The sequence below is a fragment of the Clupea harengus genome, chromosome 3 (genome assembly GCF_900700415.2).
Source record: "Clupea harengus chromosome 3, Ch_v2.0.2, whole genome shotgun sequence".
In the NCBI taxonomy this organism is placed as follows: Eukaryota; Metazoa; Chordata; class Actinopteri; order Clupeiformes; family Clupeidae; genus Clupea; species Clupea harengus.
Window position 1 is genome coordinate 498,131 of NC_045154.1, and position 26,897 is coordinate 525,027.

Genomic DNA, 26,897 nt, shown 5'->3' on the forward strand with positions numbered 1-26,897 from the left:
GTTGTAGTCAGTGTGCGAGCAGCAGCGTTCTGTATAAGATGGAGACTCTTTATTGAGTTGTTGCTACATCCAGACAGGAGAGCATTGCAGTAATCTAGTCACGATGTAATAAAAGCATGGATTCATTTTCTGCATCTTGGAGGGATAGGACTTTTCTAACTTGGTCAATATTGCGTAGATGAAAAAATGACGTCTTTTAGACCAGTTTTATGTGTGACAAGTGTGCTTAAATCGGTTGAAATCTCCAACATTTTTAATTCTATCCACACTTGGAAGGGGGAGTACCCAAGAAGTCTGTGCTTTAGTGTATAGGCCTCCCAAAGCAACCCAGAACTTAATTGATGAGTTCACAGAGTCCAACAATTCAACTTTCAAAAGCTGCTTTAAAAGATGGCAGTTCATTGACGACACCTACTGCACCTAACCTTTTTAGTGGGCTTAAAACTCTAGTAGTTGGAAATAGTATGAGAATGGGTGCTTATTACAATATTGAATGTCTTAAAAGCTGTCTTAATCGTAACAAATCCATTTATCAGTCCTCAGATACTCCTGTGCTTAGATCAAGGTGTTCAAAAATGGTCCTAAATGCCTCCTGTGTCCACAGTCTCATGGAAGATGCACAATAGTGTCAAATTGGATCAGGTTGATCACTTGTAAACTACAAAACTATACATTGATGCTTCCCTGGAAAAAGAATCTAAGGATACCAATACAATAATTGAATTGTAATGGGATGTGCCCCAAAACACACAACTTGTTATTTGTTTAGAACCCCTGGCATCTCTGATAGTTTCTATCCATTTGTTCTTTTCAGCAGGGTTGACTTCCACTGAACGCTGTTACTTGACATAAAAGGTTATTTGTAATAGAATACAGCTTCAGCAGCTCTGGCTCACCCCTATAGTCTTTCACGTCATGAACTGTTGGCCGTGACCATGTGATGCCACACATATCCCTCGGATGGCGATACAGTGCATGATGTTGGCTTCTCTACAGAGTGACACAAAAAGAACAGAAGAAATGCCTGACTGTCAAATCAAAGTTATGGGTGGTTACGGGAGATTGTTTTGCTAGCGTGACCTCAACTTACCCACCATGGTATTTGAATAAAGGCCAGATCCGGTTACGAGACCAATAAGAATCAAGGGTAATGTTTTAACCAAACTATTTACATTTGTGTTTGCACTTTATACCTCCCTATTCCCCTGAGTGATTTGCTTTCTCCCTATTTGGAGTGACAAGAATGACTAAAACCTTGTATGCTTCTAGCATACTTCACACCTTAAGAGAATCTCCTGAAGTGCCCCAAACAGTTACTCACTAGTGTTCAGTTACTATGGTTACTCACTAGGGTTCAGTTACTATGGTTACTCACTAGGGTTCAGTTACTATGGTTACTCACTAGGGTTCAGTTACTCACTAGTGTTCAGTTACTATGGTTACTCACTAGTGTTCAGTTACTATGGTTACTCACTAGGGTTCAGTTACTCACTAGGGTACACTAGGGTTCAGTTTTGCACATATTTCAGTAAATGTAAAAAAATGATTTGAATTAAATAAAAAATTTAAAAGTGACATATTAATGCTACTTACATATTTTTGTACGGGAAGTTTAAAAATGTTTGAAAAAATTGATGAAAAATGTTTGAAAAAAATGATGAAAAATGTTTGAAAAAATTGATGAAAAATGTGTGACTAAATATCATGTGAGAATCACTGTCCATGTACAAGATGTGGTGGTTTTACCCTGGTTGTGTTGTGTGTCCAGTCCTATCATTTGGATCCTCGTGGACTTCCTTATGTTGTACCGTGTGATGAGAGGGTTAGTCATATGCAATCACAACAATGTGACAATCAGAGAAGTATGCTAGGTAATGGGAAAATATATCCAGGTGGACAAATGCCTTGAGGCACAGCATTTAGCTTCTATTAAGTGTTTTAAATATCTTATTTTGTATTTATTAGTAAGTGTTTTAAATATCTTACTGCCACAAGCAGTTCATCATTTTAACAACTATCTGGGGTCCACAAAGTCCAAGGTTTCTCCAAAGATTCACATATGTGATTTATTTGATTTCAGTTAAATAAATCACAAGGTGCAAAAAAAAAAAAAAAAAAACAACCTCATCTGCATTTTGCAAAATATTCATGGGGCAAAATGACAAATAATTGAACCAAAGAGAGAATCTAAACATATGGCAGAAATCTCAGATTCTTTAGATAACTACCCATTGGTTTTCTTTACCTTCAACATAGAATCATTTCAAATGGCCCTTGTTTCATGGGGCTGAGTAGAACAGGCCGTAAGAACAGCATTTTAAAATGTGGTCTCACACCACCCAACCATGACCGTTCACAAGGACTCCAAAATAAGTAATTTTAAGTGTTATTCTGACCAGTGCTATACCTCCTTCACCCGACATCAACATATGCCTATGCAAACTTTCATCATTACGGTTTAGATCAGATCTGTAAAAAAACAAAACAAAACAAAACAAACGTATAAAGCAATACGTACAGTACTGGTATGAGGAGTCCATTGTAACATCAACTCAATTTTGATATCCAATGACACTTGGAAACCTTTGTGGTAAAGAGGACATATTGCACAATAGGATTATTAAGACTGTAAAATCTCTACGTGAGGATAGTCACCTCGTCCTTCCTGTCTCAACCACAGCTCCCCACCCAACCAGTAGCTAGCTCCAGCCTGTGCTTAAGATCGGCATTGATTCATTGCTCATCGAGGGGATGTACTGTGCACTGAACTAATTGGAGGCGTACAACACAACGTCTGAAAGGAGAGGAAGTGAAAGTGAACATAAATCTATCGACATATTACTGTTAAAATATCACAATATCTTGGGAGTGAGAAGAAAATGTCTCTAAGACAGGCCCCTACTGCATAGAGAACAGGACGATCGCTACCAACCTAACCGAGTGGACATCGTTTAAAAGAAGATTGTTCGTGTAACAGTACCATGAAGAAGGAAGAACTACCAGATGAAGAGTTTTTAAGATCAGGTTGTCCTCAGAACTGTGTGTGTGTGCTCATCATGTGCGTCGTCTCATCTCTGAGTAGAAGAGTCCCTCGGCGGAGATGGCGTCGCCCAGGCCCACTGTCCTCCGAGGCTGTTTACACACCAGCACAGGGGTCAGGTGGAAGGTCACGTTCGCACGCTGCCAGACGGTGACCGGCCGAGTGGGATTGAGATGAAGCTGCTCCCTGGGCTCGCCGCCGTGGGAGCTGTAGAAGTCCAGCGGGCCTTGAGCGTCACCTTACGCACATCATCGATGCTCTGGATGCCACAGGCCTGACAGCTGGCCACGCGCGCCCCTGCTGCCACCGCTGCCATCTGGTTGCCCCAGTAACCGTCCACGGTGGCTAAGATGTGATAGACAGCGTGTGGAAATGGATGCGCGTGAGGTCGGCCTCGGAGCTGGGGTCGCTGCGGCCGTGCTGCTCCAGGATCCACAGGAGGATGTCGCTGACACGACCCACGTCTGGCGAGCCGACCCAGGCCTGGAGCTCCCCGTGGGCCTCCGGCCGCCTGGGACAGGAAGAGCAGCTCCTGTTCGTTCAGCCCGATGGAGTTCACCGTGGGAAGGACCTGCTAACAGAGAGCAGACAGTATGATGACTGCATGTCATGTCTAGCACACACACTTCATGAAAGCAGAAAAATGACTCTGTTGGACGGGAGGTTAGACCTTCACATGTACCTCTTGCAGTATGCTGCCCATGTAATCCTTATCAGTCATGCTGGCCAGCTCCAGGTGAATGGGTACCTGGTTGCGTAAGTCAGAGATGGCCACCACAGCCTGGACACACAGAAGAAGAAACAGGCTAAATCAGTTACACTCTTCCTCTTGTAACCTTTGCTACTTTCAAATCAAGCTTACACTAAAAGGCTTCAAAAGAAAAAGCTTTAATCGTGGGCGCTACACACACGGGGCAAGGTCAGCAGAGCCACTAAAGAGTGTCTGTGTGTCTGTGTTTATAGCCCTGGTACTACCGCTTGCAATAGAACATTACATCCAGATGAGTTCAATGTCAATTCACCTAGATGTTGAGGAGGTATAGCTACCTAGATGTTAAGATTACATGTGTGACAACAGGTGTGGTCATGTCAATAAAGCAAGTCTATTTTAACTTAATTAAACATAGAGACAGACAGAGAGAGAGAGAGAGTGAGAGTGAGTGAGTGAGTGAGTGAGTGAGTGAGTGAGTGAGTGAGTGAGTGAGTGAGAGAGTGAGTGAGAGAGAGAGAGAAACCTTCACTCGACAGACTTGGTCATCAGTTCACCATAGGCTAATTATTGGTGTACGGATTATCTAGCATAGGTTCCTTTCTTGACATCAGTAAACTAATTTTTTTGGCATCAACATAATTCAAATATACTGTTTAATACCCCTTTTCAATGATTTACCTTGAGTTTTTCTTTTTTAAATAGCCAAAAAGGCTAGATTGTTTTATCTGGGTGGACGCTTCTTTCAACTTTGTGTCACCGTGCAGCACTTGATCCCCCCCCCTTCCCCCACTGCAAGTCAAGTTCCACTCTGTTACAGTCGGTCCATTGTTTCGCTATAAACGTCGTGGTGAAAATACTTGGGGCTAGGCTTATATTCAGGGCTATAGCCAAGAGTGATCAGAGACCTAACAGAGCCACTGGATCAGTCAAGGCATGAGTGTGATTGTACAATAGATTCTTGGGTTAAATGTAAGCGTTTCCACAGTTGCAAAGAGATCGTTTGTGTTTTAACAACGGTTCACTTATGACTCCTGATCCTTTTTACCCCTCTGTTTTTCAACTGACATACATTTTCATCATCTTTTATCAATACATTTTTGTTGCTTTCGCCCATCATAAAAAAAAGCCGGCCTGTCTGCCTACAAAGTTCAGCGTGCAAAAGTCTTGGCCACAAGATACGTTTTTTTTGCTGAATAATAGCAACGTTGCACAAAAAAAGACATTTTTGCCCGAGAGTATAGCGGCATTTCTAACCTCTTTGAGTCGTTCCTCCCAGAGTTCCTTCCCCATCCCCCTGAGACAAACATCCATCAATTACACACACACACACACACACACACACACACACACACATATATATATACGTATGTACACCCACAGAGAGTGAGTGAGAGTGAGTGAGTGAGTGAGTGAGAGAGAGAGAGAGAGAGAGAGAGAGAGAGAGAGAAAACCTTCACTCGACAGACTTGGTCATCAGTTCACCATAGGCTAATTATTGGTGTACGGATTATCTAGCTTAGGTTCCTTTCTTAAAGACATGTTTTTGTCCGAGAGTATAGCGGCCATTTCTAACCTCTTTGAGCCGTTCCTCCCAGAGTTCCTTCCCCATCCCCTCCATCATGTGTAAGCCAGAGAGAACCACCAAGTCTGGCTGGAACTCCTCCACGCTGGCCGTCAGGGTCTCCATGGCGCTCATCTTCCCGTTGGACACGTCGTGGGAAAAGATGAAGCGGTTAGCTTGGGGTGCCTGAGTCGTACCCCACTGTTCCCCTTGAGGGACAAAGAGAAAACATGCCATTGAATTTGTTAAACAGTCCAATTTCTAAAATCAATTCTAAAAAGCGGTGGATTTGGCTTCGAATGAGTCCCGTAGTACCTGCTCCGTACTCCAGAATAAGGTGGAACTCGTCCGTCTCTTGAAGGGACTGGAGGAACAACGATCTGATCATCCAGCAACTGATGCAGTTTAGGTCCAACGGGTCCACAAAGCAGAACCTGAGACAAACATCCATCAATTACACACACACACACACACACACACATGTATACGTATATATATGTACACACAGCGTACACACAACGTTTTCAGACCCTTCCAGGTTTAATCTTAGAATGGATTCAATTCATTTTTTTCCCTCATCAATCTACACACAATATTCCACAATGACGAAGCAAAATTTAATAAAACTTGTGTTTGCAAGTAAAGACAATTTGGCCTCTGCATTGGCACCAATATGTTAATAGTCTATACAGTCAAATGGAAATGTCAGCAAATGCATTTTGCTCCACATGTAATTGTATATATACTGTATATACCCATGTTTGATCCTTGATGTAAGATCACAAGAGTATACAGAAAACAAGTTCCAGCTTACCACGAGCTCAGGGTAGGAGGCGAACTTCTGTCCCATCAAGGCAGCATTCCCTCCCACATACAGCTGAACACACACACACACACACACACAAAAGATGAGTGATAAACAGAGTGCTTTAGTGACTCCTGCTAGGGCTGAACGATTAATTGCATTTGCGATTTAATCGGGATATGATAGAACGCGATTTTCTAACCGCAACGTTCGCGATTAAAAACGTGGTCTAAAAAAATAAAAAATAAAAAAAATAATAATTATTATTTTTTTTTTTTTAAGATGGTACATTTTGCACACAGTGTTTAAAGAGTGCATGCCTTGTGTTTATTCTTACAATGACTTTGTTTAAATTACTTAAATGCACAGTGGCAAAGCCACCGATTTGTTGTTCTTGATTCTGTAATGAGCAGTTAAATAAAAATGTAAAATGTGGGAAATAGTATTTTACACTAAATGTATCTAATATTGTGTTGGTCGTATTTAAATCATTCATTACGATTTGTTGGGGAAAAAAATGTGGATAAAATAAAAAAAATCGCATATTAAATCGCAATTGCAATATTTGGAGAAAAAAATCGCAATTAGATTATTTTCCCAAATCGTTCAGCCCTAACTCCTGCTAACACAAGCAATAATGCACCTAAAACTTTTTACAGAAACCTATATCTGCAAAAACACATTCTGCGGGCGGTCCTCATGAGAGCCAGTTCCATCATAGCGTTCGATGGTTTTCGTGACTGCACTTGAGGATATATTATGGTTCTCGAAATGTTCTGGATTGACTGACTTAAAGTAATGATGGACTGTCGTTTCTCTTTACTTAGTTGAGTGGCTCTTGCCATAATATGGATGGGCTTTTCACTGTGTACCAACCCTACCTCTGCACAACACAACTGATGGTCTCAAACACATTAAGAAGGCAAGAAATTCTACAAATTAACTCTTGACCAGGCACACCTGTTAAATGAAACACCTGTTAATCGAAAACTATTCCAGGTGACTGGGAAGAAAATGCTGCAGTGTTTCAGGAAGTAGAGGAGTCGGTCAGTAATCGGTAGTTCGATCCCGACTCCCCCTCACCAAGTGTCGAAGTGTCCTTGAGAAAGACTGAACCCCTGACCGCTCCCGATGCGCAGGTTGGCAACTCAGATAGTAGTCTCTGCCATCGGTGTATGAATGGGTAGATGTCTGAGGCATTAATGTCTACTGCGCTTTGAGTTCTCTCTGAGTAGAAAAGCGCTATATAAATGCAGTCCATTTACCATTTCATCTGATTGAGAGAATACCAAGCAAAGCCAAAGTTGGCTACTTTACATATACTTGATGTTTACAACATAATTCCATATGTGTTATTACATAGTTATGATGTCTTCAGTATTAATCTACAATGTAGAAAATAATAAAAAATAAAGAAACACCATTGCCATTGAATAAGAATAAGATGTGTCCAAACTTTTGACTGGTACTGTATAAAAAAACTGATTCTCACAGCGCCAGTTCCCTTGTCCAGGTAGGAGGAGCTAGAGGATAGCATATCTACACCCACCTTCTCCTGGGTTAGGGTTAGGGTTAGAGTAGGAGTGGAGGAGCTAGAGGATAGCATATCTACACCCACCTTCTCCTGGGTTAGGGTTAGAGTAGGAGTGGAGGAGCTAGAGGATAGCATATCTACACCCACCTTCTCCTGGGTTAGGGTTAGAGTAGGAGTGGAGGAGCTAGAGGATAGCATATCTACACCCACCTTCTCCTGGTGGACAAATTGCAGGGGGCCCTGTTGTTGTTTCATTTATTTATAATTCAATTCAATTTGATTTATATAGCGCCATAACAATACAATTGTCTCTAGGCACTTTACAGAGCCCAGAGCCTGAACCCCCTTAGTGCAAGCACATTGGCAACACGGGCAAGAAAAAAACTCCCTGTTAGTCAGGAAGGAACCTTAAGCAGTTTATATTTAGATGATTTTCACAGGAAACAATTGAAGAAGCTGTGGAGGCTTTCCTACCTCGGTAAGATGTGCTGTGAAGTCAGGACGACTGGTTTAGAACGCTGCTACAGACTAAATCTGTGCTACACATGTTGTTTGTGTTAGGGTGAGTCCATGCTACAGACTAAATCTGTGCTACACACATGTTGTTTGTGTTAGGGTGAGTCCATGCTACAGACTAAATCTGTGCTACACACATGTTGTTTGTGTTAGGGTGAGTCCATGCTACAGACTAAATCTGTGCTACACATGTTGTTTGTGTTAGAGTGAGTCCGTGCTATACTAGCTTAAGGTCAAGATATGGCTCCTTTAGGTTAGGTTATGTTATAGTTTCCAACTCAGGAGGAGAGTTAAATATCCATCTCTTGTATAGTCAGACTCCTGGCTTGCTTTGGCCTTGTGTGCCATCTGTGTGAGAAGGATGTTCACCTAATATGGTCTGAATTCAATTCAGAACCATTTGATATGTGTGACCTGGCTCATGAGAAGGGCAAGAGACCAACACATGGGACCCATCCATCAAGTCCATCGGAGCTTGATTTTTGCTAGGCAAAGAATAAAAGTTGCAAACAACTAGATACTGAAACGTGCCAATACGAGCTTTACGGGTTAGTGCCCTTTTCAAACTCCTGCTGTGTGTGAGATTAGCTAAGAGAGAGGGGAGGGGGGTACAGTCACGTCACAGGAGTCAGGAGCTGAATTGTGATCGCATTCCAGAGGTGACGAGTACAAACTTGTGGGGCGTTGACCGATTCTTCATGTGAAAGGTCTACTGACAGCTGCGGTTGAAAAGCTTGACAAAAGTGTAATAAAATGGCAGAACAGAATGCTGCTAAGTCGAGTCAATAAACTGATTATTGATTATTAACTGGTTCAAAGTAAATTTTACATTAAAAGAGATCAAGGCTAGACTGACTGCATTTGGTAAAAAAAAAAATTGATGGGAAATTGATCATGTGAGACGTGTATTTGAGAAATGGCAGGACATTAAAAAAAAAAAAGCACAGTTACAGACATGCAGTTGCTCTAATTTTGTTAAGTCATTGAAGACGTACGATGGTCTGGAGAGAATAACATTGTTGATGCAAGTAGCTTTACAGCTACAGCTCCCACGTGCTTGTCTGCTTGACGTAGTGAGCTTGGACTCAGAGGAGAGAATCCTGTGCCCAGTTGGAACGAGATCTGTAGCAGGGCCGCTTGCTATCAGCTTACAGGCGCGCGTGCGTGCGTGCGTGTGTGTGTGTGTACAGTAGGTAGAGAAGTCGTTTAGTGATCAGAAGGTTGCTAGTTCGATTCCCTGTCGAAGCGTCCTTGAGCAAGACACTGAACCCCTAATTGCTCCTGATGTGCAGTGTGCCATCAGTGTAAATGTAAAATGTGTATACATTGTAAGTCGCACATATGTAAGTCGCTTTGGATAAAAGCGTCTGCTAAATGACTAAATGTAAATGTGTGTGTGTGTGTGCATAACTTACATCCCTATGATGGTCCACAGACAATGTACAACATTCTGAATGACCATGAAACTTGCCGGCGTGTCGTAGAGAGAGAGAGAGAGAGAGAGAGAGAGAGAGGGGGCGTGGTAGAGAGAGAGAGAGAGAGAGAGAGAGGCGTGTGGTAGAGAGAGAGAGAGAGAGAGAGAGCGAGAGAGAGAGAGAGAGAGAGAGAGAGAGAGAGAGAGAGAGAGAGAGAGAGAGAGAGAGAGAGAGACATATTGGCGATGACAAAAGCCAGCATGGGAAGCGATGCAGAGATGGATCCAAAGGGCAACACTTGCTTACTGTCAAATGGGAGCAAGATATCTATTCTACATGCATTCAGAAGGCAGACGCTGTAGAAGATGATTAAATGCCACTCGTTTCATTGACAACTTTGTGCTTTATTCCCAACCCAACCTTGATACAATTGGATCTCACAGGGACAATCTGCTGAAGTCAGAGCTTCTGAATGATTTGAAATAGATAAAGCAAGCTGTGATGAGAACATCTGGGAAAGCTGAGCCTGGACCAGCTGGAAAAACTATGGTCTGCGGGTTCTGGGAAACCAGATGCCCCCCTCCCCCAAACCAACTGCTGTTCCCGACAGACAATTGAACAGCAGCCTTTACGTTACTGCATTGATTGATGAACATTTTGGAATTTTTTTTTCTTGTTGATACTGGTGATGAATTAACCGTGATTCCATCTAGCAGGTAAAAACAGACTTCCGCTCGCTATCTGGTGTTGCTCATGTTGCTTTTGGGTCCCGGAGGTGAAAAGTTAGTGTTAAGGAGACGGTTCTAGTCAGTTTAGCTATTGGTCCTACTGAGGTGATGTGTCAATTGTGGGAAGGCAATAAGATCTCCAAAATCTCAAGATTGGCTATGGCTAGCTTTCACTATTTTTGATGGAAATCGATATAAATGGAGCAGACTGCTACAAGGGCTACACATAAGCCCTGGACTACCAAGCAAGGAAACAACACTTGACACTTCCTGAAATGCCCATGATCACGTCTGAAGTCATCCGCTCCATGGATGACATCCTGATTGCATCAGAAACAGAAGAACATGACCTAAATGTGTTGGCATTGCTGGACTATCTTCAGGTAAAAAGGACATAAGGTAAGTTTGAAAAAGCCCAAATGTCACAACAAGAAGTTGTTAACCTCGGATAGAAGACATCATATCAGAATGTGTCTAAATTGCCAAGACTGAGATGAGGCGCGGCTCGTTGCTGCCTCACCTCGCGAGTCGCCTCTCTGTTTGAACATGGTCATGGTCAAATTCAGCGATTTTGATTATAAAAATGATCGGAATCATACAAAAATTAAATGTAAAGCATAGATCAGTAGATACAAATTAATATTTATTTTATTTTATCATTATTTGTTTTTTACTTTTCATGAGGCTCTGCCTCCCCTGACCACACGTCCCTATGTGTATGTAATCTGAAGCACTGACCCGTTTTCTACTGCCGGGCGCTTCATTTACATTTACATTTAGTCATTTAGCAGACGCTTTTGTCCAAAGCGACGTACAAGGGAGAGAATAGTCAATCTACGAGCAATAGAACCTGGTGTAACAATAAATACTACTTTACATAAGAAATATAAAAAAAAAAAAGAAGTGCAGAAATGTAACTGCTGTAATTGCAAGTTACGCACTAGTCGAAGTGCCAGTTAGGACAGGAAGTCAGTTGCTTCACTGCAACTGAACAAACGTACCACTCTCCTACTTCAGTTTGTTTTCAGAATGAGAGAATTTTAGAAGGAGGATGCCATTACTGTGGCTCAACTAGAGGCAGGAGTCCGGTGCAAATGGGCCTTGTCCTGACAACCTAGACTCAAAGAATAATGTAGAGGAAAAAGAATATGTGTTCCCACTGTCACAGTTTTTCAAGAACACGGAGAAGCTAGGCCATGCCTGATGCAGCTTCTGTTGATTTTCTGTTCCTATAGTTGGCCCTTTTATTTGCTTAATACCTGATGGAGATCTGTGACGTAATGTGCTTTGGTGAAGTGGACTGGAGTGGGTGGTCGGGACGGGAGGGTATTGGGGTGGGTGGTTGGACTGGACTGTGCCCGTGCAACATTCAACACAGGAATGTTTATGATTAAACTGTTACCAGAGCACAAAATTGTTTACAACAGCACAACCTTCTTCATAGATCTAGCCTCATAATTTTGTTGTCAAAGTGCACCAGATTGATGCATTGAACTTTAAAATGTGCAAAATGTTCTTATACATAAAATATATTCCCCGGGGAGCATGCCCCGGACCCTCCTAGGGGGTTTGCATCGTTGTCACCTTTTTCATCCCTGATGAGTTTGCACCCCTGTCAAGAAAACAGCTTGCACTGCTCTCAATCTGTAGCAAGTTTGCTGTTGGACCAACAACTGTTTGTTAAATGCCCCCAATCAGCCATGTCCATGAGAAAAATCACCGAGTTTCAGATAGCCATTGGGAAATTGGGAAGCTGTGCTTGTATCACCAATCGTTGTGATATAAAGAGCCAACGTGTCAAATCTATCTATTCAATCGCTGTGATATAAAGAGCCAGCGTGTCAAATCTATCTATTCAATCGCTGTGATCTAAAGAGCCAGCGTGTCAAATCTATCTACAATTCCAACTTCAAAACAACATCTTCCTCCGTTTCTTCATGGCCTCTGTCATGATTCCCATACAGAGAATACTTCTTCTAGCTAGCAGAAGGGTCCAGAAGGGTTGTGTAAGGTGGTGCCATAAAGCATTACGTAGTTCTCACGAGAGGTGTTGCGCCCTGTCCACCAAAGTTATATAGTGCAATACCCGGTGTGCTGTGGCAGTGGCACAGACGCCATTCTCTGTATAACAAGTCAGTGTACCTCCAAAATGATTCTGAAGCTGTTAGTTTAAGGTAAACTAGTTAAATCATATTACTTTTTTTTTTTAAACAGCAAGAAAAAGTCTTCCACGATATGACACCCTTACCTGAGCACTGGGGTCTTCTGCAGCAGCCTGCGCGATACCAAGGAAGATGTCCTTATCCGTGAAGAAGCGCTCTGCTGCTGCACCCCTCTCCATGAAATGAACGAAGGCTTCCATTAGATCCTCTTTGGACTGCAATACCTCATGGTCACAGCCTCTTCCAGGCTCAAGAGCCAAAGCTTCAAGTAAATCCACACCTGACACCACCACGTCCACACAAGCATTCACTCTGGAAAAAAAATAAAGTTAGATGGAAAAACATTTTTTCAGTCATAACAAAAACAAAAACAAAACAAAAACATCAAGCGCATTATTGAAACCAGAAATTTACCCAACAGCAATTCTTTTCCACTGATGTGCAGGAGCAGTGATTATAGCCTCCCACGCAGTGGCAATTGCCTGTTCAAAACTGGGTTCATTGAGGTTGGCCTCCTCTACATTCGGGCTGGTGGTGGAGCCATTGGGGAACGGTAGGGAGAAGTAGCTCAGTACATGGTTTGGCAGGTTTGAATGAGTGTGGTATAAATAACCCAGAGTTAACGCAAACACTGCTATGACTGTAGCCGTCTTCCACATGCTTCCTCTGGATTCTGTAACACAATGACAAATGCAGAACATAATATAACTTATCGCTGGCTAACTGAGCAAAAAAATGCGAATTAGTCATTGAAAAGATGTTCCACTGCATTTATTCATTAATGTACATCGGCCATTTCACCTAAACGACGAACACATACACATAAGCTGTCACGAATCCAAACGAATGAGGAAAGACACAACTTGAGTTGGTTGATATGCTTCTTCAATTGACGTCAGCATATCACTAGCCTTACTTGCTTAACTACTTGCAACCTACTTAACAACACTTGATTTAACGTTACAGGGCAAACCAATAACAACTCTATTAGTATTTGTGTTGTTACAAAAAGAGCTGGTGACCTTCGCTATTCAACATTCGCATGAAATGAACAAACGTCAGTAACCTCGCAAAGCACGGTTAGCCAAGTAAGTTAAGTTTGTTAGCACAAGGTAAAGCTGGTTACCAAGCATGGATTTTAGCTTCGTCTAACCAGCGTTGACATTGATCAGAGCGATCAGATGAAGTAGTCGTAATGTTGTTACCTGCTGCAGTTCACTGGCAGGACACGCACGATATTAATATTTGCACGGTGTTTCAAGCACGCAGTTAACGTTAGTGTAACATGACGTTATCATACCGTGTCAGTTAAAACGTGCCGCAACACTAAACAGAAACGACGAGGGGATGACCATTTCTGAAACGTCATTCGCCTTTTTTTACGCCGCCATATTGGAAAGCAAGAAGGGGTAAGATTACTTCCGGTCAACAATGGCTCCCTTCGGTGAATATGTGTCGTGTGTTCGAAATGTAAACACAGTGTACTGCACGCTACTTTCCAACTTAGTATATAATATAGTATGCAAGTATGACAATTGATCAGAACATATTTTTTTTACCTCAGGGTTTAACAGAGGGATAACCTCGTTGGTGTTTACAGATAATACTTCATAACAGGTTTGTTGAGTTTATTGGAGTAAAGAAAACTCATCAGGACAAAACTGAACAGTGATCCAACAGACAAGAAGAAGAACAAAGATTTTTTGTTTTTGCATGCAAAGATTCAAGACCACCTGAATTAGTAGTCCAAAGATTATTATTATTCAATTCAATTCAAATTTAGTCATAGCGTCAAAACAGTAAAAGAGAGGTCAGTAAAGATCAATTATGATAAACAGATAAAAAGATACATTTAGGTAAACAATTAACAGTACGTAATATGGCCTTAGTATAATTTGATACAGAAGGAGATACAGTGTGAGAGGCTGCCTAGTATAGTGAATAGGAATTTTGTTTATGTTTACTTTTGTTGAGTTATGATATTATCATGTTATAATATTATTATCATATCTTTTTCACTCTATACTTTCTTCCTTTATTTTATTTCATCAGGTTTGCACCAAATTGCTATTTGTTGTGTACATGCTATATAAGTGTGTGCGTTCACTGATCCACTGATCCACATAATCTTACAATCAATGATAATAACATCCCTCTTACATCATATATTTTCCACATCCCCCCAGGATCAAATGTTTTGCTACAGGATGTTTTTTTCCCTGAAAAGCACAAAGAAATACATTACCCTAGTAAAACAATTAATTCACGTTTATTAACCTATATGGTAGATGTTTTTACAAATATCTTAAAATCTTCTTCTGAGGATGAAATTATATGCTGCTATTATAAAAAAAAATATCTTAATGTACATGAAGAACAGAGTTTCCCCTTCAACCACAATAACAACATATTGTCAGCTAAATGGCAATGCTTCTGCTGTTTTACTTTTTTCGAGATGGGGAGCTTAAAAAGATTTCAACTTGTGCATGTTGTTTAATTTGTATGCCTTTGTGATGCCTTTTTGTGACATGTGCTATGTTGACCAATTCCTTTGTTCTCAGACATGTGCCAGGAGCCATGTAGGATTGTTTGTTGTTTGATTGACCACTCCGTTATTTAATTTAATTGTATTGTTTCTTTGTTTATGTTTTGATGCAGCACACAGAATAAATATCAAGCTTACAAAAAGGAAATAAACTACTGGTGTTACATCCAACCTGCCTTCTCCCTTGCATCATTTTCTCACTCCACTCCTTGCCGTTCGGGTCTTCTGACCGAGACTCTGTCTGCTCACCCAACATTCACTCCCCCCAAACCACATCACCCCTACAGTTCCTTCAATGCCCTTGTTTGAGCCCTAGACGTTTTTTTCAGCATTTATAACAGGCAGTACACCTTCCCATCAACGCCCCGGGGGGCTTGATGCCCTTGAGCAGCGGGCACTTAAAGGACCAATATGTCATACTGACACCAAGCATTTAAAATCGGTACTGCATTCCAAATTCAAAATATTGGAGAGCGTTGCCTCACAGATACAACCAGACCTGACAGGTATTGTCCTGGCCCAAGACACAGAGTACAGAGAGGAGGAGCCAGAGGAAGAACCACAGAGAGGAGAGTGTCTAACTCTGGCCAAATTTGACCACATCCATTGATTGTCACAGAATTGAATAAACTCTTATAAAACTGGTGTATGGTTTCTATTCGATAAGATAGAAAAATAGCTAGTGGATGCACAGTATTCGTTATATAACATATAACATATAACATATCATAATCGTGTTCAATATATCATAATCTCAATGCTTACCTGTTATAGGGGAAATTAGCATCCGTCTTAAAATCCGTCTGGGCTCTTCGCCGTCTCCATCTTTAAATGCATCTTCAATATATACCTGTGTTTTACTATGTCTCTGGTCGTAGAGCTTTTTAGAATTATGGTGAGGCTTTTTTTTGGTCAGGTAGAAGCGAAAATATTATCTTTGTTGGTCCAGTTCATTTGCTTGCTTCCATGACAGTTTGCGTGCCAATTTCCAAATTCTTATCGGGCAACCCGGGGGTCTTGAAATAGTACTGGAGAAATGGGCAGTGGGCTGGACAGTGGGCTGGACAGTGGGCAGGACAGTGAGTGGGCAGGACAGTGGGCAGGACAGTGGACAGGATCACGCAGGCCAAAACACAAACAGACGTTCCGCTCCAGAACAGACATTTTAAAAGGGGAGCGTGCCAATGTTCCCACAGCCCTATGTTCCCACAGCCCTATGTTCCCACATTTCTAAGAGCTTTTTCAAAATTAGGTCTTATGTTCCCATAGCTCTGTGTTCCCACATTTTTAATATTCATTACTAAATGAACTAACTAACCCTAGATGTTCATAGATGTCAAGAACATGCAAATTGACCGTATAATTGTGGAGGAATTGATCATTTACTTTAGGCATGCATTTGTAGGCGTTTGTCCCGAAAACTGCTGGGGCTTAACAGGAAATGTGGAACCATAGGGTTTAATTTTCTGAAAAATCTAGAAATGTGGGAACATAGGGCCTATTTTTCAAAATTGTCAGTGGAAAAAAATCCTTAGAAATGTGGGAACATTGGGCTGACCCCTTTAAAAGGAGAATATAGTGGCTGTAGCATTATTTTCAGAGAAGGCAGTATTTCAGTTTAGCATGTTTCTCTGATGGTGTACCGTGGTCATTTTCATGATTTAATACAGTAAATGTATTACATATTGGTCCTTTTCTAAGTGCTCTCCTATGCTCAATATGCCATCAGGGCTTGCTGACAACCAGGGCTCATGTGTACACACACAAACACACACACACACACACACACACACACTCACACTCACACTCACACACACACACACACACACACACACACACACACACACACACATTGATGGAGCGTCCTCACACACACACACACACACACACATACACACACATACACACTCACACACATACACACTCATGTGTACACCACACTGTGCCTCTGCGGGGACAGTGGAACGACAGCCATCTAGTGTGGAGAGAAACATGTCTCGAAATGATTTGTAAATGCATGGAACATAATCCACAAATATATGCAATCATTTACAAATGTGTTTTTCAATCGACAAATACAGAACTCCTTACTTGTGACTTCTCATTTGAATAAACCTACTATGATTTATACAAAGTAATGTCTATTTATAAATGGATACTTTGTAATTCTGTGAGTGAAGTGTTGAATCTGCATTTGTGGATCATTCAACACACAAACGTGGTGTATGTAGTAGCCTAAGCTACAAGGTTGTTAAGGAAAAGCCTAAACACACACTTCCTACTACACAGCTGAAATGGATCCTGACAAGACGACAGGCTGGATATTTATCTAAGGTTTGTAAAGCTATGCAGATAACAGTGCGTCTTGATCAGCTATCTAACAGCTTGCTAGCTGCAGTATAATTTCTTCACTGAAGACTTGCTAATATAAGCTGAAATGGAGACATTGAGATTCTGATAGGATATGAATGTAAAGCATTGAAGAATATCGCTTTAGCCTTTCTTAGTAGAGAATGCATCATGCATGGAAGACAGACTCTTTTCATTCATGCTTACTGCCGGTTAACTGGCTTCCCCTTCCTCTCTCCAGTCGCTGTTACGTCCTCTCTGTGACGCCCACCTGTGCCCCCCTTCAGGCTTCGCCCTGCCAGTGCACGGGAAGGACGAACCTGAGCCTAAATGCTTTATAATGTCTGCACCTGTATTTAGGGTGGGGCTATAAAAGGGTTTTTCTCTCTCTCTCTCATTAGGCACTTCTTTTCGGTACTTGTAGGCACTATATTGATATTCTCTCTCACACGGGCTCTTTGACTTCTTTCTCTCACTTTCTTATTCATTTACCTAACAAATTGATACATTCATTCACCCATTCATGCACGACATTGAACATTACCTTTTTCATACCCCTATTTTGTTGATTGTTGACATTGGTATAAATAAATTCGTATTATTGAATTTAAACTATCTTGTGTCTTGTCCCTCATTATGTGACGGTAACCTTTAACGAGTCTGCCGTTACGAGAAGGATCTGAGAAGTAGAAAGGCTAGGGGCAGGGACCAGACCTGGTCCAAATCCTCTCCCATCAAACAGCATGGCAGGTGAGGCTAGTACACGTGTGTGTATGGACAGACACCTACCAAACAACACACTACACTCTGACCCTGTTCTTCCCTGTGTGTCCGCACCAGTGTGTGCTACGTTTGTGGGAGTTATGATAGTGCAAGAAGACATTTTATAGAAGCCATCGAAGGGGGGCTGTGGGCCGTTTTAAGTGTGGGTACAGAGTGGAAGCGAGTCCACTTCATATCTGTTTACAGCATTTGGTGAAATCAAGACTGTTGAAACCAACCAACCAACGCCGCTGGAACCAGTTTCAAAGTGGGAGGGGCAAGAACATTGGGGTCCAGGTGCATTGGAGGTCATTTGTAGTTCCACGTTGGTGGAACGAACTACCTCCCCTCCTAACTGGCACCTGACTAGCGCTTAACTTGCACTTCAGCAGTTACATTCCTGCACTTCTTTTTCCTTTTTTCTAGGTCGTTGTTTTTCTAATTCTCATGTAAAGTAGTATTTATTGTTACACCATGCTTTTTATTGCTCTTAGCTTGACTGTTCTCTCCCTTGTACGTCGCTTTGGACAAAAGCGTCTGCTAAATGACTAAATGTAAATGTAAATGATAATTGGACCTAGAGGGGTCCGGTTGCATCGTACCGCGTCAACTATTAACTAGACAGACACCACAGAAAGCCTACAGGTAGTAGTGGTGTTACCAGGATGTTACAATGTATATGACAAAACTGTCAAACTGTCCCTGGGGTGCGTTTCAAGAATAAACAACATAAGTGCTGAATGATGCTGGTACGTTAGCTAGCTGAAATACCGGCCTACTCACGACCTATGTCTCAAAACCGTAGTAGCTAATAATAATAATAATAATGTATTTTATTTGTAATGCACTCTTCATTCAAAAGAATCTAGCTGCGTTGCAAACAGCCACTTCCGTCGTTCAAAACCGCCCATGATGCAAAGAAGGAAGTAGAGAGTAAAGATGAGTCCTACACACACACACACACACACACACACACACACACACACACACACACACACACACACACACACACACACACATTGACTAGAGCAGTGGTTCTCAAACTAGGGGTCGGGACCCCAAGTGGGGTCGCCAAACGTTTTTTGGGGGTCGCAAAATGATCTTGCTGCCCTGTGCATCAACATATTAGGCTTTGACATGCTGTATAGTCTATCAGAAATGGTGTTTTCTACATCAGGGTGGATAATGAAAACTAATATTGTCTCAAGCAAGCAGTCTCATCATTCAAGATGAAACTGAATTTAGACCTATAATATCCTGTGGATGGAGCGTCCTCACACACACACACACACACACACACACACACACACTCACACACACACACACATTGATGGAGCAGCGTCCTCACACACACACACACACACACACATTGATGGAGCGTCCTCACACACACACACACATTGATGGAGCGTCCTCACACACACACACATTGATGGAGCGTCCTCACACACACACACACACACACACACACACACACACACACACACATTGATGGAGCGTCCTCACACACACACACACACACACACACAACACACACACACACATTGATGGAGCGTCCTCACACACACACACACACACACACACACACACACACACATTGATGGAGCATCCTCACACACACACACACACACACACACTCACACACATTGATGGAACGTCCTCACACACACACACACACACACACACACACATTGATGGAGTGTCCTCACACACACACACACACACACACACACACACACATTGATGGAGCGTCCTCACACACACACACACACACACACACACACACACACACACACACACACACACACACACACATTGATGGAGCGTCCTCACACACACACACACACACATTGATGGAGCGTCCTCACACACACACACACACACACACACACACACACATTGATGGAGGAGCGTCCTCACACACACACACACACATTGATGGAGGGAGCGTCCTCACACACACATTGATGGAGGGAGCGTCCTCACACACATCGCCTCATACTTAATCATTGTTGAGAATGAAGTACTAACTCATAATGACTGTAATATTTGTATACTGTATATGTGTCCCAATATTTTATTAATATTAGCAGACTGTCCTGGCCTATCAGCTACTTGCACACGCACAATGGCTCTTCTCGGTAAGAAGATACGTCTCTCAAAAGCGTTGTTGTTCAAACGGTTATGGGTTGGTAATTAGAGAGGGTCAGACATCGTTTATGCGCCAAAAAGAGAAAATAAAGATTGTTCACAAGTCCAATATCTCAAGTCCAAGTCGAGTCTCAAGTCTTTTGAGGACAAGTGTCAACCTCGAGTCTCAAGTCACTGTGCGTGCGACTCAAGTCTTTTGTCATAGCGTTTTAAAAGCTCCTCATTTTACCCACAAAGGCCTACATTTCAATCTCATTTCAACTTTTAAAAAAAAAACATGAATTGTTGCACCACTCACTGTTTGAAAGAGAATAAAATCGGTTTATAAAGGAGGCCCTTGAATGTTTGGCTTCCATGAAAACACACAGTAAAGGGCTGCTGTTGTCTTCAAATCAATCAGATCAGAATTACTTAGGCTACTAAGGGCTACCGTCACCCCAAGACCGGCATCCAGCTATTTCACAAAATCTCATCCCATAAATAAGGCTAATGAACTGCACTTGCTAACTTGTGAGTTAATCAAATATTTAGATCATGTGGTCATTTCTTGTTGATGCAAACGTGTAAGTACAGCTGTTCTGAATGCTGAGAGATGCTACTGGGACATTACCTTAACTAGCTAGGCAGCAAGTAGCCTACATTGATTTTAAATAGATCTTAATATGGTATTTATTACTTTTAAGGCTCTTCATGGCCTCTGTCCTAGCCATATCTCTGATCTCGTACTGTACGTACTTAAAGATCCTTGGGCATAAGGTCTTTTGTCTGTTCCAGAAGCCCGACTGAAAATGAAAAGGGGTCAGAGTTTTTGCAGTCACGGCCCCGAGGCACTGGGACCAGCGGTGCAGATGGGATTTTTGAACTGGGGGGGACGCCAACATCGCCTAATCAGCTGTGCAGAGTTATTAACTGATGATTGTCGCCTTACGTATGAGAGTGGTGGGGACGGATTGGGGTCACTATGAATCTGGGGGGGGACATGTCCCCCCCGTCCCCAGTGCTATCTGCGCCCCTGACTGGGACGATCTGCCTGAGGAAATAAGGTTGGCTGAGTCTCCCTTTAAGTTCCTTCTTAAAACACACTTTTATAGGAGAGCATTTCTTGATTTTGCTTGAGTTCTATTTCCTTTGAATTGTCTTTTATTTACTTAAAAAAAAAATTTACTCTGTATTGGTGTATTTATATATACCTAATTGTTTTTTATCTGATTTATTTAAAAACTGATGATTTTATGACTGACTGTATTATTTAGCTGCCTCTCTGAAGCACTTTGTAACATAAAAGTGCTCTGTAAATAAAGATTATGTTATTACATATTGGTGGTTGGATTAAGTCATTTTCTTACTAACTCTTACAAACTCCAAAAACCCAGAACTAGTCCTGGAAGAACAGTGGATTCCAATAAGTTAACCCTCCTATTATCTTTGGGGTCAATTTGACCCATTCAATGTTTAACGTCTCTAAATAAATGATTGACATCTTTTTTTTTTGCTTCATGTTGAATTACTTTTCCTAATTTAACGGGGACAACTGGGTAAACACAAAATTAACATGATGATATGTATTGTCCTGTACACATGCTGTATGCATCAGTGTTCCTTAGAGTCAATTTGACCCAAGGCTGTTTTAATTGTATGAAATATATAAGAAATATCAACATTTTATTTGTTTTATTTAAAGGGCTATTTAGGTAGTCAACAAACAAACATAAAGTACATGACACATAAACGTGGGTAACATTTTGAATTATAATCATTTTCTGGAGGTTTACATTTCTGGGGTCAAATGTACCCCAAAGATAAAAGATGTCAGTACATTTTGAAGGTAATAGGAGGGTTAAGTGGACCTGGTCTCCCGGTCTGCGTAAAATGGGAAAAGTCCATCCTCCCCTTTGCAAAGAGCAAACGCGGAAGTGGTCGTCTGTTTGCGACTCTGCTCTCGCTCCCGCTCCACTTCATTCGCTGACTGGACATTCGTGGCGTAAACGTAAAATCTACACATTCTTACGCGTTTCAAACTCTTATTGGCTAGATGCGAACACTATTGCACAGCTGGTCCTATCCTGGTGAAGCGTCTGTTTTCTAGCCTTCATTTTCTCTGGAATCCCCTCCTACTCTCAGCAGCTACAAATATATCACGACTGTTTTAAACAAACCTTTTTCATGGTTCGAATTTGCGAGAGGAGGATGAAGTTTTTACTTGCAGTTACCATCATCGTTGGGTCGGTGGTATTTCTTCTATTTCCCGGCGGTTCAGATGCAGATGAAAAAAAGAAAGGCCCTAAAGTCACCCACAAGGTATTCAGGCAGCATCTTACTTTACCGTTGAATACATTTGGATGGCGTTTTAGCACACATCATTAGCATTAAATTAACCTTAACAATTTGACGAATGCCCATTGACTATCAAGTAGAACATGTCGGTATTTGCATTAGCCCATGTCTGTTCTGAAGGACTATATTTTCTACATTGACGACATTTGTTACATGGCTTGTAAATTTAGATGCAACGTCGGCTAACTATCTGATACTGATAACATTAAGCGCTTGCAGTTGTGTTGTATGTGTAATGTCGACCACCAAGCTAGGTAACGTTAGCCAAAGTTACGTGCCATGAATTTGGATTTAAGCTTGTGTATATGTTCTGTAAACGAATGTTTTTGTGTAGAAACCGTTTTGTTTTTTTGGGATTAGGGTGTATAATATGTTTGAGCATAAAACGAGGAAGCGTAAAGGTAACTCGAAAAGCAGACTCCGACTGCCGGAAATCCCAATGTAATGTCGTGTTGAAGTGAGCCACGTCTCACTTGCGGCCTATTGTGGCAGCATCAGTACACTGTGTGGCGTCTGTACGTGCCTATGTATTTTCCCCGAAGCGTTGTTGAACAACTAATGTAGGCCGAGTGGAGTGTTCAAAATGATAGTCGATGCTAACGTTAAGTTGTTTCGGAAAACGCAGCACAGGAGAGTTGATGAGTGTGTTTCGCCTCCCAGGTGTATTTCGACATGAGAGTCGGCGATGAGGATGTTGGAAGAATCGTTATTGGATTATTTGGGAAAACCGTGCCGAAAACGGTGGAGAATTTCGTCACACTGTCGACTGGAGAGGTAGGCTAAGCCATAACCTTGTAATCAAATTGTATGCCTAACTGACAAAAAAAAAACAGACGTGGAACATTTAACTATATATTGTTTTCTAAACAGAAAGGATTTGGCTTCAAGGGGAGCAAATTCCACCGGGTGATCAAAGACTTCATGATTCAGGGTGGAGACTTCACCAGAGGAGACGGCACAGGGGGTGAGCTAGCTCATTTGAGACTTGTTCATTTCTTTACTGGTTTGATTTTAGTAGTTTTATTCCCCAGGTCATTTGCTTCTATTGCATTACTTTTATTATGAACATTTTATTCAAATAATAATAATAATAATAATAAACTTTATTTGTGAAGCACCTTTCATGCAAAACAATGCAGCTCAAAGTGCTTAAATATTCACAAATGTGTAAAAAAACTGAAGATTTCATGATAAAATGCCATATAATGTTGTACCACACTGAAATTTCACAGAGTTTTTTTTATGTCAAATTCATTTAAAGGAAAAAGCATTTATGGAGACCGGTTCCCAGATGAGAACTTCAAGCTGAAGCACTACGGCCCTGGGTGGATGAGCATGGCCAACGCTGGGAAAGACACCAACGGATCCCAGTTCTTCATCACCACTGTTCAGACCCCATGGCTCGACGGGAAACATGTTGTTTTTGGCAAAATCCTCGAGGGCATGGTGAGTGAGTGTGCGCTGATGCTGACGATGTGAATTCTTAACAGTTTGTATATTTCCATATCCAAACAGCGAAAATGAGTGGTGAATGAATCCATAATATGGTCCTGCTCAAAAGGCATCTTTTAACATTTCCCATGATTTTAAATTGAAATATGATTTTAATGTATGAAAAACCTTTTTTACAGGATGTGGTGCGGAAAATTGAAGGCACCAAGACGGATGGTCGAGATAAGCCCCTCAAAGACGTCACCATCCATGATTGTGGCAAGGTTGAAGTAGAGAAGCCTTTTGCTGTTGCAAAAGAATAAAGTGGAAAAGATCTTATATATTTTTTGTTTCCTCCCCCTTTGGGGAGGGGGGGGGGGCAGGTGCTACTAGTCTTATGGTTCTTTTTGTGGGCCAGATGCTGGACTTGAAGAACAGTGGTGTCTTTAACCCAGTAGCACATTCTGCGACACTATGGTTTGAGAATGGACCTTGTGGTTGTTTTTTTTTTTTTTTTTTTAAGTTGGCTTTTAACCTGGGAAATCTCCAATGATTTGTACCCAACATCTGTTTTGATACCACCACCATCAAATGTATGCAGCTTGTAATTTAGAGTGAGGCTATTTTGAGGAATGGTATGTGTGATTAGGCTAATATTTGTCGCAGGTTCATTTTAAAAGGTCTAAATCGTTGTCCAAAATGTAACAAACACACCTTAAATAAAAAAAAAACATCCAGGTTTATTCATTTTTGCAACTCTGTTTCTTCACTCGGTATGGGTCTGTTGTCATTTTATTAAGTGAACAATAACTGATTGGGTGGGAAAGATGTGATGTTGTTCAGGACCCCTCTTTCTTTCCTGATGGGTGTCCACCTTACTCTAGAATTGTAAACCTAAGCATATCATTTTAAATAATATAATATGAACTGAAAGCAGTTGTGCAAATTATAAATGCAACTTGAGAAAGCTTTCATCCTACCTCTGCCTCAGTGTTTTGGTCCTCTGCCTGCCATCCCCGATCCCAGCCCCACACACACATACACACCTTGGCCCGGCAGGAGTGACTGGCTCAGTGGTGGTTGACCTCCAGTAAGCAGCTATCTTGTAAATGCTAACTTAAAGAGGATGTGTCAAACACTTTTTGTTTTACTCCTACCACTCGGTGGAATAACTCATTTACATTTGACAGCATCCTGTCGCTACGCAACCGCACTGATGAATCTTGTGCGCTGCAGCATCCTGTCGCTACGCAACCGCACTGATGAATCTTGTGCGCTGCCGCCTCCTTATCGTATGAGGCAGCAGCGTCTCCATGTATGTCCGTGGAGGTTTTATCCACAATCGATAGAATAAAGTTTCAAATGAATTATTTGCTCGAATTGTTTGAGCACAATTGTCCAAAACTTTTTTGGAGAAACAATGAATGATTTATAATTTTGAAGAATATTTTGGTTGATTTAGTTAGGTTACTCACCTTTCTGCTGCTTTTAAAACTTATTATTATTTTGAGCTTTATGTTCTTGTCAAACCTGCTGAAGAAGACCCTTTTGACTTACTAACTTCCAAGTTATTAACCAATATATATAGATATATAGATAGGGTTTCCTCTATGCATTTAATTCAAATGCAACAGCACTTTTGATGGCATCGTTTGTGTCCCCCTCAGGAATAGCTCTTGAGAAATGTTTCTGTTTATTGTCCCCCCCAATAGTGAAATTAAATTTCCACCCATGGCCTGGACAACTAGTGGGAACGACTATGGTGATATCACAGGCCCTGTCTCCTGTCTCCGTCGTAGATCATCTGACAGCATAGACGTTGACCTTCAACCTTCACCTTGGCAAAGCATTCATTTAAAATGGCTTAGCATGACAGAAGGGTTGATGCAGTGGTGTCTTTCAAAATGTGAATCAGTTTAGAATTACAGTGCCTTGCATAAGTATTCACCCCCTTGGATGTTTTACCCTTTTTTTGCTTTTATAAATCAATCATGGTCAATATGAGTTGGCTTTTTTGACAAAAACTGATAGGTGAAAATTCACCCTAGTTACCTCAGGACTCCGGAGCTGCATATAAGTATATTTATTAGACAAACAACAATTGCAATCGGGCTCACTCCCAGCACAAGGCTGAAAGTGAAGCAGTGATAAACACATCGCACAAGGTTTATATAGACAGAAGTTTAGCGTTCAGCAGAGATAACCACGTGGTGGATTTCTGATGTCTGAGGCAAGGATGGAAGTTTTGCAAGGTCGGAAGAAGCACAGTTCGACCCTTCTTATCACTTCTGGTCTAAACATGCTCTTGTACATATGCAGACTAAGTGGCACCTAATATTCTAAGTTACACACACGCAGAAACACAGAAAAGCCATGTTCCTGCTTACATAAGTACATGATTCATATAAGGTAATTAATAATACAAGGCACTTGATTATTATATTCTTAAGTCATTAACAGTGTTTGGAAATTATCTCCATCAAAAACTTTCTTCCACTTGACCATGGAGTCTCCCACTTGACCAGTCTCCCACATGCCTTTTGGCGAACTCTAGTCGATATTTAATATGAGTTTTCTTCACCAGTGGCTCTCTTCCATAAAGCTTTGATTAGTGAAGAACCCGGGCAACAGTTGTTGTATGCAGTCTCTCCCATCTCAGCTGCTGAAGCTTGCAACTCCTTCAGAGTAGTCATAGGTCTCTTGGTGGCCTCTCTCACTAGTCTCCTTCTTGCACAGTCACTCAATTTGTGGGGACAGCCTGCTATAGCCAGAATTACACATGTGCCATATTCCTTCCATTTCTTGATGATGGATTTAACAGAACTCTAGGGGATGTTTAGTGCCTTGGACAT

General features: G+C 41.5%; 2 protein-coding genes across 2 annotated transcripts; one reads left to right on the top strand and one right to left on the bottom strand.

The window, feature by feature from the left end:
• Positions 1 to 1,934: 1,934 nt before the first annotated feature.
• adpgk (ADP-dependent glucokinase) lies at positions 1,935 to 13,688 on the bottom strand. The gene is given in 12 exon segments (XM_031563848.1): positions 1,935 to 3,266; positions 3,269 to 3,400; positions 3,403 to 3,539; positions 3,541 to 3,614; positions 3,723 to 3,821; positions 5,326 to 5,522; positions 5,629 to 5,678; positions 5,680 to 5,747; positions 6,128 to 6,190; positions 12,560 to 12,785; positions 12,888 to 13,146; positions 13,600 to 13,688. Coding segments are annotated over 12 exon segments (1,524 nt in total). The 5' UTR covers positions 13,607 to 13,688; the 3' UTR covers positions 1,935 to 3,054.
• Positions 13,689 to 22,235: 8,547 nt separating this feature from the next.
• On the top strand, positions 22,236 to 24,788 carry ppib (peptidylprolyl isomerase B (cyclophilin B)). The gene is made up of 5 exons (XM_031563858.2): positions 22,236 to 22,578; positions 23,275 to 23,388; positions 23,485 to 23,578; positions 23,876 to 24,060; positions 24,246 to 24,788. The coding sequence occupies exons 1-5, from the start codon at positions 22,444 to 22,446 to the stop codon at positions 24,366 to 24,368; spliced, it is 651 nt and encodes a 216-aa protein (XP_031419718.1). The 5' UTR covers positions 22,236 to 22,443; the 3' UTR covers positions 24,369 to 24,788.
• The last annotated feature ends 2,109 nt before the right edge of the window (positions 24,789 to 26,897 follow it).